Genomic DNA, 12,795 nt, shown 5'->3' on the forward strand with positions numbered 1-12,795 from the left:
TTTAGTCTGTGCAGCACATACTGTATGATGATAACCACGCACTAACATCTGGAGTCCAGCTGTTTCACACATTCATTCACACACAACAGCCCTGAACTGCAAGGACGGATACAGCTAGGTAGAAATAACTCACACAACTACATGAAGATGTAGAGAGAGATGATCAAAAAGGAAAAAACTGACACTGCTGTTGTGAATCTAACGGGAATTAAATGTAGCTGACGACGAGGCCTCGGCTCGATTCATCTCCTCCCGACAGAAATAGCAACAACAAAACCTGACGAGATGCAGCAGCAGCAGAAAAACTTCTTCTTCACACTGAGCTGTCATCATAACACACAAAGTGCAAACGACAACAACTTTCAGATCTTTATTTATTTATTTTTAATATTTTGTGGGATGATATTTCCACTCAGAAGTGCAGAGGTTGACCTAAAAGGGATAGTTCAACATTTAGTCAAATTGGCCCATTGCCATAATCCCTACAGTCATAGCAGTAGGTTTGTTACCTTTAATTGTCGGTGCAAGCTATTTTTAGAACGGCGGAGCAGAGCCGTGAGCTGCTCAGAGCTACGCTACGGAGGCTAATGGGATTTCTTGGTTTCCCTCATCAAACTCATCAAATACACAATCCAACAACTCCAAAACGCTCTGGTGGACAAGTTGTGACCTGCACATTCACCACTCTATGAGATAATAACACAACGTTACCAGACAGAGTTGTTTTAGAGGTGAATACAGAGACTGCTTGATGAAAAACTGTCCCTGAAGGCAACGTGCATCAGTGGTTTTGCATGAATTTACCTCTAAAACAACTCTGTTGGTAGTTTGTTCCAGTTGTGTGCAGCATAACAACTAAATGCTGCTTCACCTTAAAGAGTGGTACATATTTTACAAAATCTGCCCTGGTATGTAAACATATGAGCACTGTAACTGCAACTGTAAGTCATTGTGTGTTTGTTGTGTGTTTGTGATGGAAATGTTACAGAGGAGACAGGAATGTGAAGGCGTCTCCTGTGGGTTTAGGTCCATAACTGAGCTGTGACACCTCTGTATTAACAGACGGATACAGGCCGTAATCCTGGAGCAGGAACACAGACGAGTCGTAGTCGTAGTCGTGCGTGGTGGAGGTGGGCGGCCTCTGCACTGCAAAAACTCAAAATCTTACCAAGAATATTTGTCTTATTTCTAGTCAAAATGTAATTTCTAGTCAAAACAAATCTCATTATACCTAAAATAAGTATATTTATACATATACATACGAAAAGTAGCTTGTTTCTAGACACTTTTGACTTATTTCAAGTCTGTTTTCATTTGAAATAAGTAGAAAAATCTGATAGTGGAGCAAGTTTTTCTTTCAAGCACAAAAAACTTGCTTTCACTGGCAGATTTTTCTACTTATTTCAAGTGAAAATTTGTTTGAAACAAGTGAAAATGATCTCAAAACAAGTTCATTTATAGGTGATGAGTCTTATTTAAAGTGGAAAGAGATCAGTTTTGACTAGAAATGAGACATTTTGACAAGAAATAAGACAAATATTCTTGGAAAGATTTTGAGTTTTTGCAGTGTGCTCAGTGGTTTGTAACTAACTGCAGCTTGTTGTCGACTTTATAAACCAGAGCAGAGTGTATAGTAGTAGTAGTTGTTGTGGATGGATGGACGGACGACGTTGCTGCTGCAGCTCTGAACCAGCTGTGCAGCTTCACAGCAGCAGACAGACTCAGCGCTGGCTGGGGGTCAGCTGGCTGCTCTGTAATCCTCATTCTTCAGAGGTGGATCATCGCAGCCGCAGGTCTGACTCATGCAACGGGGCTGAGTTTAAAAACTGCTGGAGGAGCGCTCTCCCTCACAGAGCCAACAGAGTCTCTCTGTCTGTCTCTCTGAGCTGAGCTGCTCTACTTCTACTGCTGCAGCTTTGATTCATTTAAAAAGCGTCGGCTCTGGATATCTGAGAGAAGGAAAGAGACGGTGGATGAAAACTTGGAGAAACATGGAGCTGAAGCTTCTGCTGCTCAACCTCACTGGAGCTTTGTGTGCTGCTGTGGTGCAGTGGACGGAGTTGGATGAAGCAAAGGTTTGGATGAATGTTTTATTTTTTAATCATCTTTACAAGCTGCTGTATGTTTGTACTTAAATAAGTTGGACTCACAGTTTCCTTCTTGTTTCTCCTCAGGCGTATCTGAAGCAGTACGGTTACCTGAACGAGCCGGCCGACCCACTGGACCCAAACCACCTGGAGGAAGTCATCGATGCCCTGAGGTGACGTTTCCCTTCTGACAGGAAGTGAAGCTGCAGGAGGAGGAGGAGGAGGATGTGGGGGAGTGAGTTTGAGTGTGAGTTTGACTGTTAGTTAGTGCAGATGTTGACTGAGCAGATGTGTGCAGGGTTTTCCAGAGGGTGAACGATCTGCCACCTACTGGCGAGCTGGATGAAGCCACGGTGGCGGTGATGAGGCAGCCGCGCTGCGGCCTGGACGACCCCTTCAACAAGAAGCTGCACAGATACAGACTGATGGGTGAGTCCAAGATACAACACAACGGTGTCCTTACTCACAGAGAAATAATGTCAACTTTAGCTGAATTCAACCTGAATTTAAAAATATCTCCTTATTAATATGAAACTATAAAGCTGCGGGTGAAAGGACAAATGTTTTTTATGTTGTACTAGAAGAACAGATCTTTTAGTGGAAGTGAAATGTTCTGTTATATATTATAACATATTTCTATCAGTGACTTTCTCTTTATGAAATATTGTGTAAAGTAAAAACATAGTAGAAATTTGAACAATAGACCATATAAACCATATAAATATGCATAAATAATACACACTTAGACATAGCATGTATATAACTATTCATATTTATAACTTATACATATTTCTTCATAAATGTATAATATATAACACAAACTTGGAGTCTGCTGTTCGCATTTATATGATATAATGTGTCATTTTTACTTATATAAATCATATGTGTAGATTTTACTAATAAGAAAGTTAATCAATCATTTAATCATTTAATTATTCCTTATTTTCTTGTCTTTACTTGTAAGTAAGAAATTTGGTTTTTGAATACGTATGTTCTTCATGGGTGAGATTTTCATATAAGCCCTTTTGGGTTTCATACCTCCCCTTCACACTCTCAAATAGTATGATTGTTCATACTATTTGAAATGATATGTTTGTGCAAAAAACAAAAAACTCATATGTTTACACATAAACGCATGCATGTTATATGATTATACTGTTTGCATACATGGTACGTATGTGCATACAGTATATATTCAAACCAAAGCTCATTGATATGTGTTAATATTATACATGTATGTTTACTCACTGAAAATCTGTATAAGCATAATATGATGTGATATGAAGATATAGTGTCAATATATTTGATTAGGAAGGTTAATATCTCCTTTTAATGTACATTTGTTGAATAAACTGTTGTTATTGTTGTTGTTGTGTGTCTGTCTCTGTGTCTCAGGCCGGTGGAGGAAGAGGAGTCTGACCTATCGTATCTACAACTTCACCCCGGACATGAAGAAGTCGGAGGTTAGAGCAGCGATGCGCTCGGCCTTCAGCTACTGGAGCGACGTGACCTCTCTGACCTTCAGGGAGATCGACTACGGCCGCGCGGACATCCGGATCTCCTTCCACAAGAAGGACGGATACTGCTCCGTTCCCTTCGACGGCCGAGGTCAGTTTCCACTACAGGCAAAAACACTGTTTATTCATGCACTGATCAATTTTGAGATTTTGGGCTATTTTTCTTCCTAACAAGTATTCTTTCAGAAAGTCGAAAAAAAATGGTATAAAAACCACATTAAGGTGGTTATTTTACTTCATTTTGTCTCTTTCATCAGTAGATTTCTCCTAAATTTACAAAAAGTTAGTCTGGCCCATGTCATGTCAGGTGTCATTGTAAAGCTCTCTCTCCTGAACAATTATATACGGTAGGCTCCAAAAATTGTCATTTCCTCCGTATCCGCAACCAATCGTAAAAGTACGATTTACAATAACAATCTATGGAATTTTACACTACAAATCTCTAAAGGCCGTTTTCTCAAAATGAGTTTTTCAGACTCAGACTCTGAGCTACAGTAGAAATCTCCACTTCAGCAGCACTTACAGACACCAAACCTTCCAGTTTGATCCCTTTCTATATTCTGAAGGTTTTTACAGAGGGATTGTTGATGTATCATTCACAGCCTGATTTATACAACATTTTATTCCTCAAAACAGGGCGAAATTTGATTTTTTTTTAGGGCTGGTGACAGTATTTTCTCATTTACCGAGTGATAAAAAGAGATATCCAAAATCCTCCTCTGTAAAAACTTCTGACTCTGATAATATGTCAACAAAACAAAACAAGAATTTTGAAAGTAGCTTTATCCATTGTTCAGATTTCAGTTCTGGAAATGTATGCAAATTAGCTCATATTTCATTACACATTTACATATTTAAACATAAATTTTGACAAAACTTGTAATAGAAAAAATATTTGTCTTAATGTGAGTGATAAACTTGGGGAGTTTCATAGTGATGTCTGTTAGTTTTTTGTTTTTTGTTTACCCTATTCATCTGTAGTGTCTCCCCTTCAGCAGAAACACAACACAACACAACACAACACAACACAACACCATGACTCTGTGTGTTTTCCTCCAGGTCACGTGCTGGCCCACGCTGAGTCGCCAGAATCCGGTATTGTTCATTTTGATGAGGACGAGTTCTGGACGGAGGGAACTTATTATGGGACTAATCTGCGCATTGTGGCGGCGCACGAGATCGGCCACGCGCTCGGCCTCGGCCACTCTCAGTTCAGAGCCGCGCTCATGGCCCCGGTCTACTCCGGTTACCGGGCCAACTTCAGGCTGCACGCGGATGACGTCAGCGGCATCCAGGCGCTGTACGGTGAGTGAGTGGGAGGATGGAGACGGAGGGGTTCACTTATTAGTCATGTTTGTGGATTTGTGAACTTTCACAAACTCCTGAAGCTCAGAGAAGTTGTTTGTCTCTGAAAAAGAGGCAACGACAGGTTGTTGTCCTGCTGTGTCATAAACTATAAACTGTTTTCTTGTCTGCACTGCAAAAAATCAAATATCTTACCAAGAATATTTGTCTTATTTTTAGTCAAAATGCCATTTCTAGTCAAAACAAATCTCATTATACTTAAGAATAAGACTCATCACATTAAAAAGCAGCTTGTTTTTAGACACTTTTTCCTTCTTTCAAGCCTATTTTCACTTCAAATAATCTGATAGTGGAGCAAGTTTTTCTTCCTTATTACAAGCACAAAAAACTTGCTTTCACTGGCAGATTTTTCTACTTATTTCAAGTGAAAATTTGTTTGAAACAAGTGAAAATGATCTAAAAACAAGTTAATTTTTAGGTGATGAGTCTTATTTTAAGTGGAGAGGGACTGTTTTGACTAGAAATTAGACATTTTGACAAGAAATAAGACAAATATTCTTGGAAAGATTTTGAGTTTTTGCAGTGTGTAACAACATCTATTGCACGTCTGTCCGTCCTGGGTGAGGGATCCCTCCTCTGTTGCTCACCCTGAGGTTTCTCTGATTTTTCCCTGTTAAAACGGTTTTCCATGAAGTTTTTCCTCAGTGGATGTGAGGGTTTACAGTAAGGGCAGAGGATGTTGTTGTGATGCCATGTGAAGCCCTTTGAGACAAATGGTTTGTAAAAACGGGCTAAATAAAATTGCCTTGCCTTGCCTTGCCTTTGTGCCAGACTATAATAATACAACCTCTGGCAAAAAATTATGGAATCACCACTCAAATCATCACGCAAATCACAGATATGGCACAAAACAACTTTTATACAAAACACCAACCTTCTGGCTTTAAGAAACACACAAAAAAAAGCAAGAAAGAAAATTGTTGTAGTCAGTCACATTTTTATTTTTTTAGATCAAGTAGAGGAAAATCACTCAATTCTGAGTAAAATATTATGGAATCACACTGGTAGCGTCAAGATAGAAAACTTAAAGCAGTATGTTTTGAAAACAGAAACTTCACAAGAAAACAAATGAGGAACAAATGGATGGAAACTGGAGTCGACCGTCTGTGACCAAACTATAATAAACCGTCTGAAGGAGATGGATTTACATAGAGTGTAGGCAATATTCAGTGATGAATCTTAATTCATCAATGAATTCAGTCATTACATCTTCAATAAATGCACAAGTTCACATGGACACTTTTCTGATTCCATCGATTGAAAGGATGTTTGGCGATGATGACTTTTCAAGATGATAAATGAATCTTGCTATAGAGCAAAACTGTGGAAACTTTCCTTCAAAAAATTCATAACTGAATATGACTTTGATCCAGTCGTCCACAGTCCATGATGCTTTCCATCAGCCCACTGTCACCTTGTTTTGTTCTGTTCAGGTGTTAATGACGACCTCAGTTTGTTTCCTTCAGGCGGTTTCTTACAGTTTGTGAAACTCTGACTGTTCAAACTGAGTTTAAACTCATTATTCATGAATGTTTAAAGTGTCAGGTGAAGTTGAGCTGCATGAATTCAACCTGTAACTTGTGTCTCCTCTGTTTTTTTACAGGAAAACGTGTCACCAGCACTTTGGCCAGTCCGACGACCACCGACGGTCTGTTCCCCACGGAGAGCAGCCAGAACACGGAGCCCGTCCCCGACCCCTGCACCGCCGCGCTGGACGCCATCATGCTGGGTAAGAAGAAGAAGACGACTGTAGCAGAGCTGGGATACTAAATGTCTGAGGTTTAAATAGGACAAACCTCCTTCAGAAAGCTCAGTAACAATATTCAGATCATGTTCACCTGATGTGTTTGATTTCAGCCATATTAAGTGGGAATAAATGTGGGCGTGTCCTAACTTATTCCTAAGAAAAAACTGCTTTTTTTTGTTGGAATATTTTATTTTTGCTTTTTTCCAAGAACAAAGTTACAGCGACAAACTGACACAACATAATCAAATCAGGGGAACATTGTCCACAAGGTGGCAGAGTAAAATGACAAGACATGACAGCACAATAGAAAATGAAAAAAGAAAAGAAAAATTAATAATAACAATGACAGTAATAAATGAATAAATAAATAAAGTACATTATACAGTAATCAAAGATAGCGAGAGAGACATGGGGTAGCATCGATGAAATTGGACCTTCTGACAAATAATAATTAAAAAATATAATTTAAAAAAAATTGCATATGAGATTTACATAGAAAATGACCTTACATACCTACTGTATCTATTTTGATGCACACATTTTCAACGCGGTACTACTATAAAATAAGTTGTAAAATATTAAGTAATTTTACTTTGCATCAATACAGTAATTATTCCTATTGAAGTTTCAGTAACAATTTTAAAGTTTTTCTTACCTTAACTTTTTCAAAATTGGCAAAAATATCCATGAGAAAACACATTTGGCGGCCATATTGGATGTCCCAAGTGAAGGCTGCTGGTGCATAAATAACTAACTGCACCCTGGTGGATTATCTGATCATTGCATCTACAGTATCTACTCAAATCAAATTTGATACAAATGGCGACATATTAAAGATGTTTAGGTGTCAGTAGTTCATAGGGTTTCCTGCTTATTTCACATGACTGATGCGTCTCTTCAGGTCCGTGGAGGAAGACCTTCGCCTTCAGCGGAGACTACGTGTGGACGATCTCCGACCTGGGACACAACACGCCGATGAGGGTCGACCGGCTGTGGAGGGAACTCCCCGGAGACCTGGACGCCGCCGTGCACTCGCCCAGAACCAACAAGACCTACTTCCTGAAAGGTGAAGCTGCTTCCTGGTTCAGACTGAGGCCGATGATGAGACGTTCACTTCTTTTCTTCCAGCTGAGATTTAAGAATATTAAAGGGATAGTAGCATTTTTTTAAAGTGGGGTTGTATGATCTACAAATAGCCCCTAAGTACTTTAATTGCAGTAGAAGACTCTCTGCACTCCTCCCGTTAGCAACGCCAGTCCATAGCCCTGCCCAGAGATTTACAACATACAGTGTTGTCAACAGACCCAAAGAAACGGCCTATTTTCGCGGCCTAAAAGAGGTTTTACCTGAAAAAAAAACACACAGTTCCATTGTTCGCTATAATATAATCAACTCACGTATCCCTCCGCCCAGGGTTAGCGCTCGCCGATCAGCAGTTGGTTAGGTCCAAATAAAAACTGCGTTTTTCCTGCACTTTGAAGGGCTGGAAAAATTATATTATAGCGAACAATGGAACTGTGTATTTTTTTTCAGGTAAAACCTCTTTTAGGCCACAAAAATAGGCCGTTTCTTTGGGTCTGTTGACAACACTGTATGTTGTAAATCTCTGGGCAGGGCTATGGGCTGGCGTTGCTAACCGGACTTAGGGGCTATTTGTAGATCATACAACCACACTTTAAAAAAAATGCTACTATCCCTTTAAGACTGTTTGTGTTCTGCCAGGGAGCAGAGTGTGGCGCTACACCCGGTTCCTGCTGGACTACGGTTACCCCAAACAGGTGAAGAGGATTCCTCCCAACATCGACGCAGCTTTGTACCTGGAGAGGAACAAGAAGATCGTCTTCATTAAGGTATCACTGATCACACAGCAGCTTCTTCCACATGAAACCACCTCCACATTCATCCTAATCTGAATTAAGCGCTATTGAATGTGGGATCCCTCAAGGCTCCGTCTTGGGGTTTGTATATAAAATAATATCTGTGAGGTATCAGATTCATTGCAATGTGTATTGTTTGCAGACGACACAAATTTTTTTTAGTTCGGGAAGTGATTTAAAAACTGTAGTAGAAAATATAAAAATCATGATATGGTGGTCACACTTAAAATGTGGTTTGATGAAAACAAGTTTAAAAAAAAAATCTGAATAAGACTAAGTTCATGACACATCTCATCATCCATCGATGGAGTTTCCTTCCAAATTTCGTTATTTTAGGTGTGATCATTGATGCAAACATTACATGGAAAGCTCAAATAACACAGGTCAAAAAATCAAAAGTGTCTAAGAACACATTTAGTTTGAATAAGGCAAAGTTTGTTTTTGATTTGATGAACTACTATTTTTTGAGAATAACTCATAAAGTGAATAATAGAGAATGCACAAGAAACTATAAGTTCATATGAAGTGTGCAGGTAGTTGCTCTTTGCTTATTGACTTTAATTGGGAAGTCATTTGCCAGAATTGATTTACTTACTTACTTACTAATTCAGCAGACCATCTAGTTCTAATTTCAAAAGGAAAGGCAGAGAAAATATGTTTTCTTCATCCTGCTTCTTCCCGGGCATCGAATATGTGAATTAATATTATCATTTTGTCTGTTTTGTTTCAATAATCCATGTGAAAATGATGATAATTGACCGTCTCCACCAATGTCTCATGTCTCAAAATGAAAAAAAAAAACAGAAAATGGGGTCATTTGTCTCTGCATCATGTATAATTCAAAAGTTGTTTAGATTTTACATTTTCCTTTTTCATGTTAGGAAATCCAGGGTGGCAACCAAATCTAGCCAAAATAAACACACATGGGACAATATTTCAAGTTGAGATCATCAACATTTGTTAACTAGACATTTCAAAGATTGTAAAAAAATATATATAAAAGTTAGAAAAAAATATCAATGGGCTACATGGGGGAGGAGTTCCTGTGATCTAATTTAGCCATTTTTTAAAACTTTTTTTGTGTTTATTTGAGTTTTTATGTACCAGTGGCCTCAAAAGTGCCTCAATAGCAAAATGAGCTGTTTTTAAACCAGGTTTTCTAATAGTTATGAATAGTTATTGTCACTCAAACTTTTGTGGATGCTTAATGAGGCACTTGACTTTGATATAATATAAGCATTTTTACTATTTAAAGTCAGGTTTCCAAAGGCTTTAAGGATTACAAAATCCTACTTGACTAGTAATGTAATGAAGTGAAATCCTTGATGCATGGAACAAATACAGATGAAGTGTCTCCTCTCTCAGGGTTCGGAGCACTGGCAGTGGGACGAGCTGAAGTACAGCGACCTGAGCATCTACCCCAAACCGCTGTCGCTGCTCTTCACCGGCGTTCCCTCCGCTCCGGACGCCGCCTTCACCTGGACCAACGGAAAGATCTTCTTCTTCAAGGGCGACGAGTACTGGAGGGTGAACGAGCTGCTGCGGGCGGACAGAGGATACCCGCTGAGCAAGAAGGAGCGCTGGATGAGATGCTAGTGACGGCGTCGTCTGACCACCAGGTGGCAGCAGGCGCTCAGTCAGAGGCAAACAGAGAGGCGCACTGCAAAAACTCAAAGTCTTTCCAAGAATATTTGTCTTATTTCTTGTCAAAATGTCTCATTTCTAGTCAAAACTAATCTCTTTCCACTTAAAATAAGACTCATCACCTAAAAAATTAACTTGCTTTTAGATAATTTTCACTTGTTTCAAACAAATTCTCACTTGAAATAAGTAGAAAAATCTGCCAGTGAAAGGAAGTTTTTTGTTCTTGTAATAAGAAAGAAAAACTTGTTCCACTATCAGATTTTTCTACTTATTTCAAGTGGAAATAGGCTTGAAATAAGTGAAAAGTGTCTAAAAACAAGCTACTTTTGTATGTATATGTATTAATATACTTATTTAAGGTATAATGAGATTTGTTTTGACTAGAAATAAGACATTTTGATTAGAAATAAGACAAATATTCTTGGTAAGATTTTGAGTTTTTGCAGTGTGTGTGGGGGTGTGCTGGTTTCACTCCAAATGGGGCATTGGCAACAACTGTGCAACCTCAACAACAACAACAACAGTGATCAATTGTGAAATATCATTTAACATGAAAGAAAAAGAGAATAACAGTGTGAGGACTGGTTTTATTTCACTGGACGGATCGATTCCCTCCCTCTGGAGCAGAAACAGGCCGATTCCTGTGAAACTGTGTTTGTGTGACTGTGAGAATTATGTAAGCTGAGCTGTGATCTCAGGGAGAAGTCGAGGGGAGGCCTTGTTCTTCTGTTGTGTTTTTCAAATCTCAAACATATGTGTTGCATTACGTCCTAATACTTTCAGTACGATGTAACATCATCATGGTGATTGGGAGTGTGCAGCAGCTTCCTCTAATGTTCAGTTCAGCGTTCGTCATCGTAAAACATTTAGCAGCATCATTACTGTGGCATGAAGCAAAAGTTTCTGTTAATGTGAACAGCTCATCAAGTGGAAGATGAAATGATCTCCAGAAGACATAAAGTTACAGATGAAACATTCACTTTACGTTTTAAACTATATATTTATTTATTTCCATCTTCTCCATGTTCAAACTGCAAGAAAAGGAAAAGGGCCATCAGCAAAGGTCTGGGCCCCTGCATAGTTAGTAGCTAGTAGCCCCCCCTTTGGAAACTATCCCAGTGTGTAAATAAGTGTTTTTCAACCTGAAATGTCTAGTATTTGATTAAAAAAATAAAAAATTACTGATAAAAATATTTTTTTAAAGCCCCAGTATGTAACTTATTTGGCTTTTTATTATCAAAAATCAAATCTGTCTTTCATAAATACGTATTTCTCTGAAGTGGAATCACAGCCGCATACAAATGAAGGCTTTCTGGTACCTTAGAATGAGTTGTTACAAGTCGTTACAAATACATAAGTGGGCGACGCACCGAACCGAGGCGGCCATGTTGCATCGCCATTTTTTTTTTACGTTCAGTGGCAGCGTGACCGTAGGTAACCACGGAAACTCAGCAGAGCTGTGGGCTCGGCCTGTTAAAACTGTCACCACTGTGTAGTGTGAGGAAGGACGGAGGCACTTGTGTTGCATTCAGGTGCAGTCAGGCAGACGGCCGTCGGCAAACCAACCGGATGTCATTTTACTCCACCAGAGAAAGACGGTAAAACAATACCACATCACCATGACAACATATTGTCACGCCTGTATTGTTTTGCCTCGTGCTGGCGGACCACTTGTTTACATAGACGCTTGTTTATCCTGTTACATGCAGCGTCTGTTGTCTGTCTGACGTCTGCCCGATTTCACGTGAATGCAACATCAAGAATACGTTCAGATATGCAACCGCACCGCTAGATGGGGGGAATTCCTACATATTATACCTTTAAATAATGATTACAGTAAAAACACCACGCACAAGCTTAAACAACAGCATTCAATACGTTCACGTTCTCAAATATAAATTGCATTCAAATAAATTGCAGCAGATATCTGAGCTGCTGCATCTTGACTGACGGCGGCGCGGGGTCGCCAGACATTTGTGATGTCAGAATGGGGTGATTAAAATATTGAAAAAGAGTGTTTCATGTTTAACTTTATGTCTTTTGGAGATCATTTCATCTTCCACTTGATGAACTATTTTAACATTAACACACGTTTAGGACCAAACTTTTGCATGATGACACTGAGAAATCATGTGGCATGGATTCTTCTTCCCTTTCCTTCCTTCCTTCCTTTATTCTTTTTTTTCTCCACATGGAAATCTAACATTTTGTAAAATTAAACAAGACGTACTGTCAGTGTGTGTGTGTGTGGCTCGACATTCCCACAATAAAAAGAAAAAGAAAAGGGATAAAAGGATAAAAGCTGTTTAATGTTTGCTGTGATGAAAGGCCGCTCTGTGCTGCATTGTGTTTGTCTGGAAAACCCCCCCCCCCAAAAAAAAAAAACCTCAGAAGCGCCATGGCAACCTCGACCAATTGCAGCGTAGGAAATCCTCCCCATGACCTCTTTATTGCCGATGAGAAATCTGGCCGGTGACGACGCTGCTGCAGTGTTGCTATGACACCGGAGAGACAAACAGCGAAGACAGACAGACAGACGGGTCGTTTTTTTTTAGTTG

At 39.3% G+C, this 12,795-nt stretch overlaps 1 protein-coding gene across 1 annotated transcript; it reads left to right on the forward strand.

Annotated features, from left to right (window-relative positions):
• The first annotated feature begins 1,672 nt into the window (after window positions 1–1,672).
• Window positions 1,673–10,314, forward strand: mmp19 (matrix metallopeptidase 19). The gene is made up of 10 exons (XM_085775683.1): window positions 1,673–1,793; window positions 1,915–2,075; window positions 2,175–2,260; window positions 2,386–2,516; window positions 3,483–3,695; window positions 4,664–4,909; window positions 6,573–6,698; window positions 7,618–7,782; window positions 8,439–8,566; window positions 9,959–10,314. Exons 2-10 carry the CDS (start codon window positions 1,974–1,976, stop codon window positions 10,187–10,189), a joined length of 1,428 nt encoding a protein of 475 aa, XP_085631809.1. The 5' UTR covers window positions 1,673–1,793; window positions 1,915–1,973; the 3' UTR covers window positions 10,190–10,314.
• The last annotated feature ends 2,481 nt before the right edge of the window (window positions 10,315–12,795 follow it).

This window comes from Trachurus japonicus, chromosome 5, assembly GCF_045865225.1.
Source record: "Trachurus japonicus isolate A0001 chromosome 5, Traja_1.0".
NCBI lineage: Eukaryota > Metazoa > Chordata > Actinopteri > Carangiformes > Carangidae > Trachurus > Trachurus japonicus.

Coding starts and splice junctions, on each gene's coding strand:
- mmp19 (XM_085775683.1), top strand. CDS start 1,974: ATGAAAACTTGGAGAAACATGGAGCTGAAGCTTCTGCTGCTCAACCTC. Junction 7,783..8,438: donor CAAGACCTACTTCCTGAAAG/GTGAAGCTGCTT, acceptor GTGTTCTGCCAG/GGAGCAGAGTGTGGCGCTAC. Junction 8,567..9,958: donor AGAAGATCGTCTTCATTAAG/GTATCACTGATC, acceptor CTCCTCTCTCAG/GGTTCGGAGCACTGGCAGTG.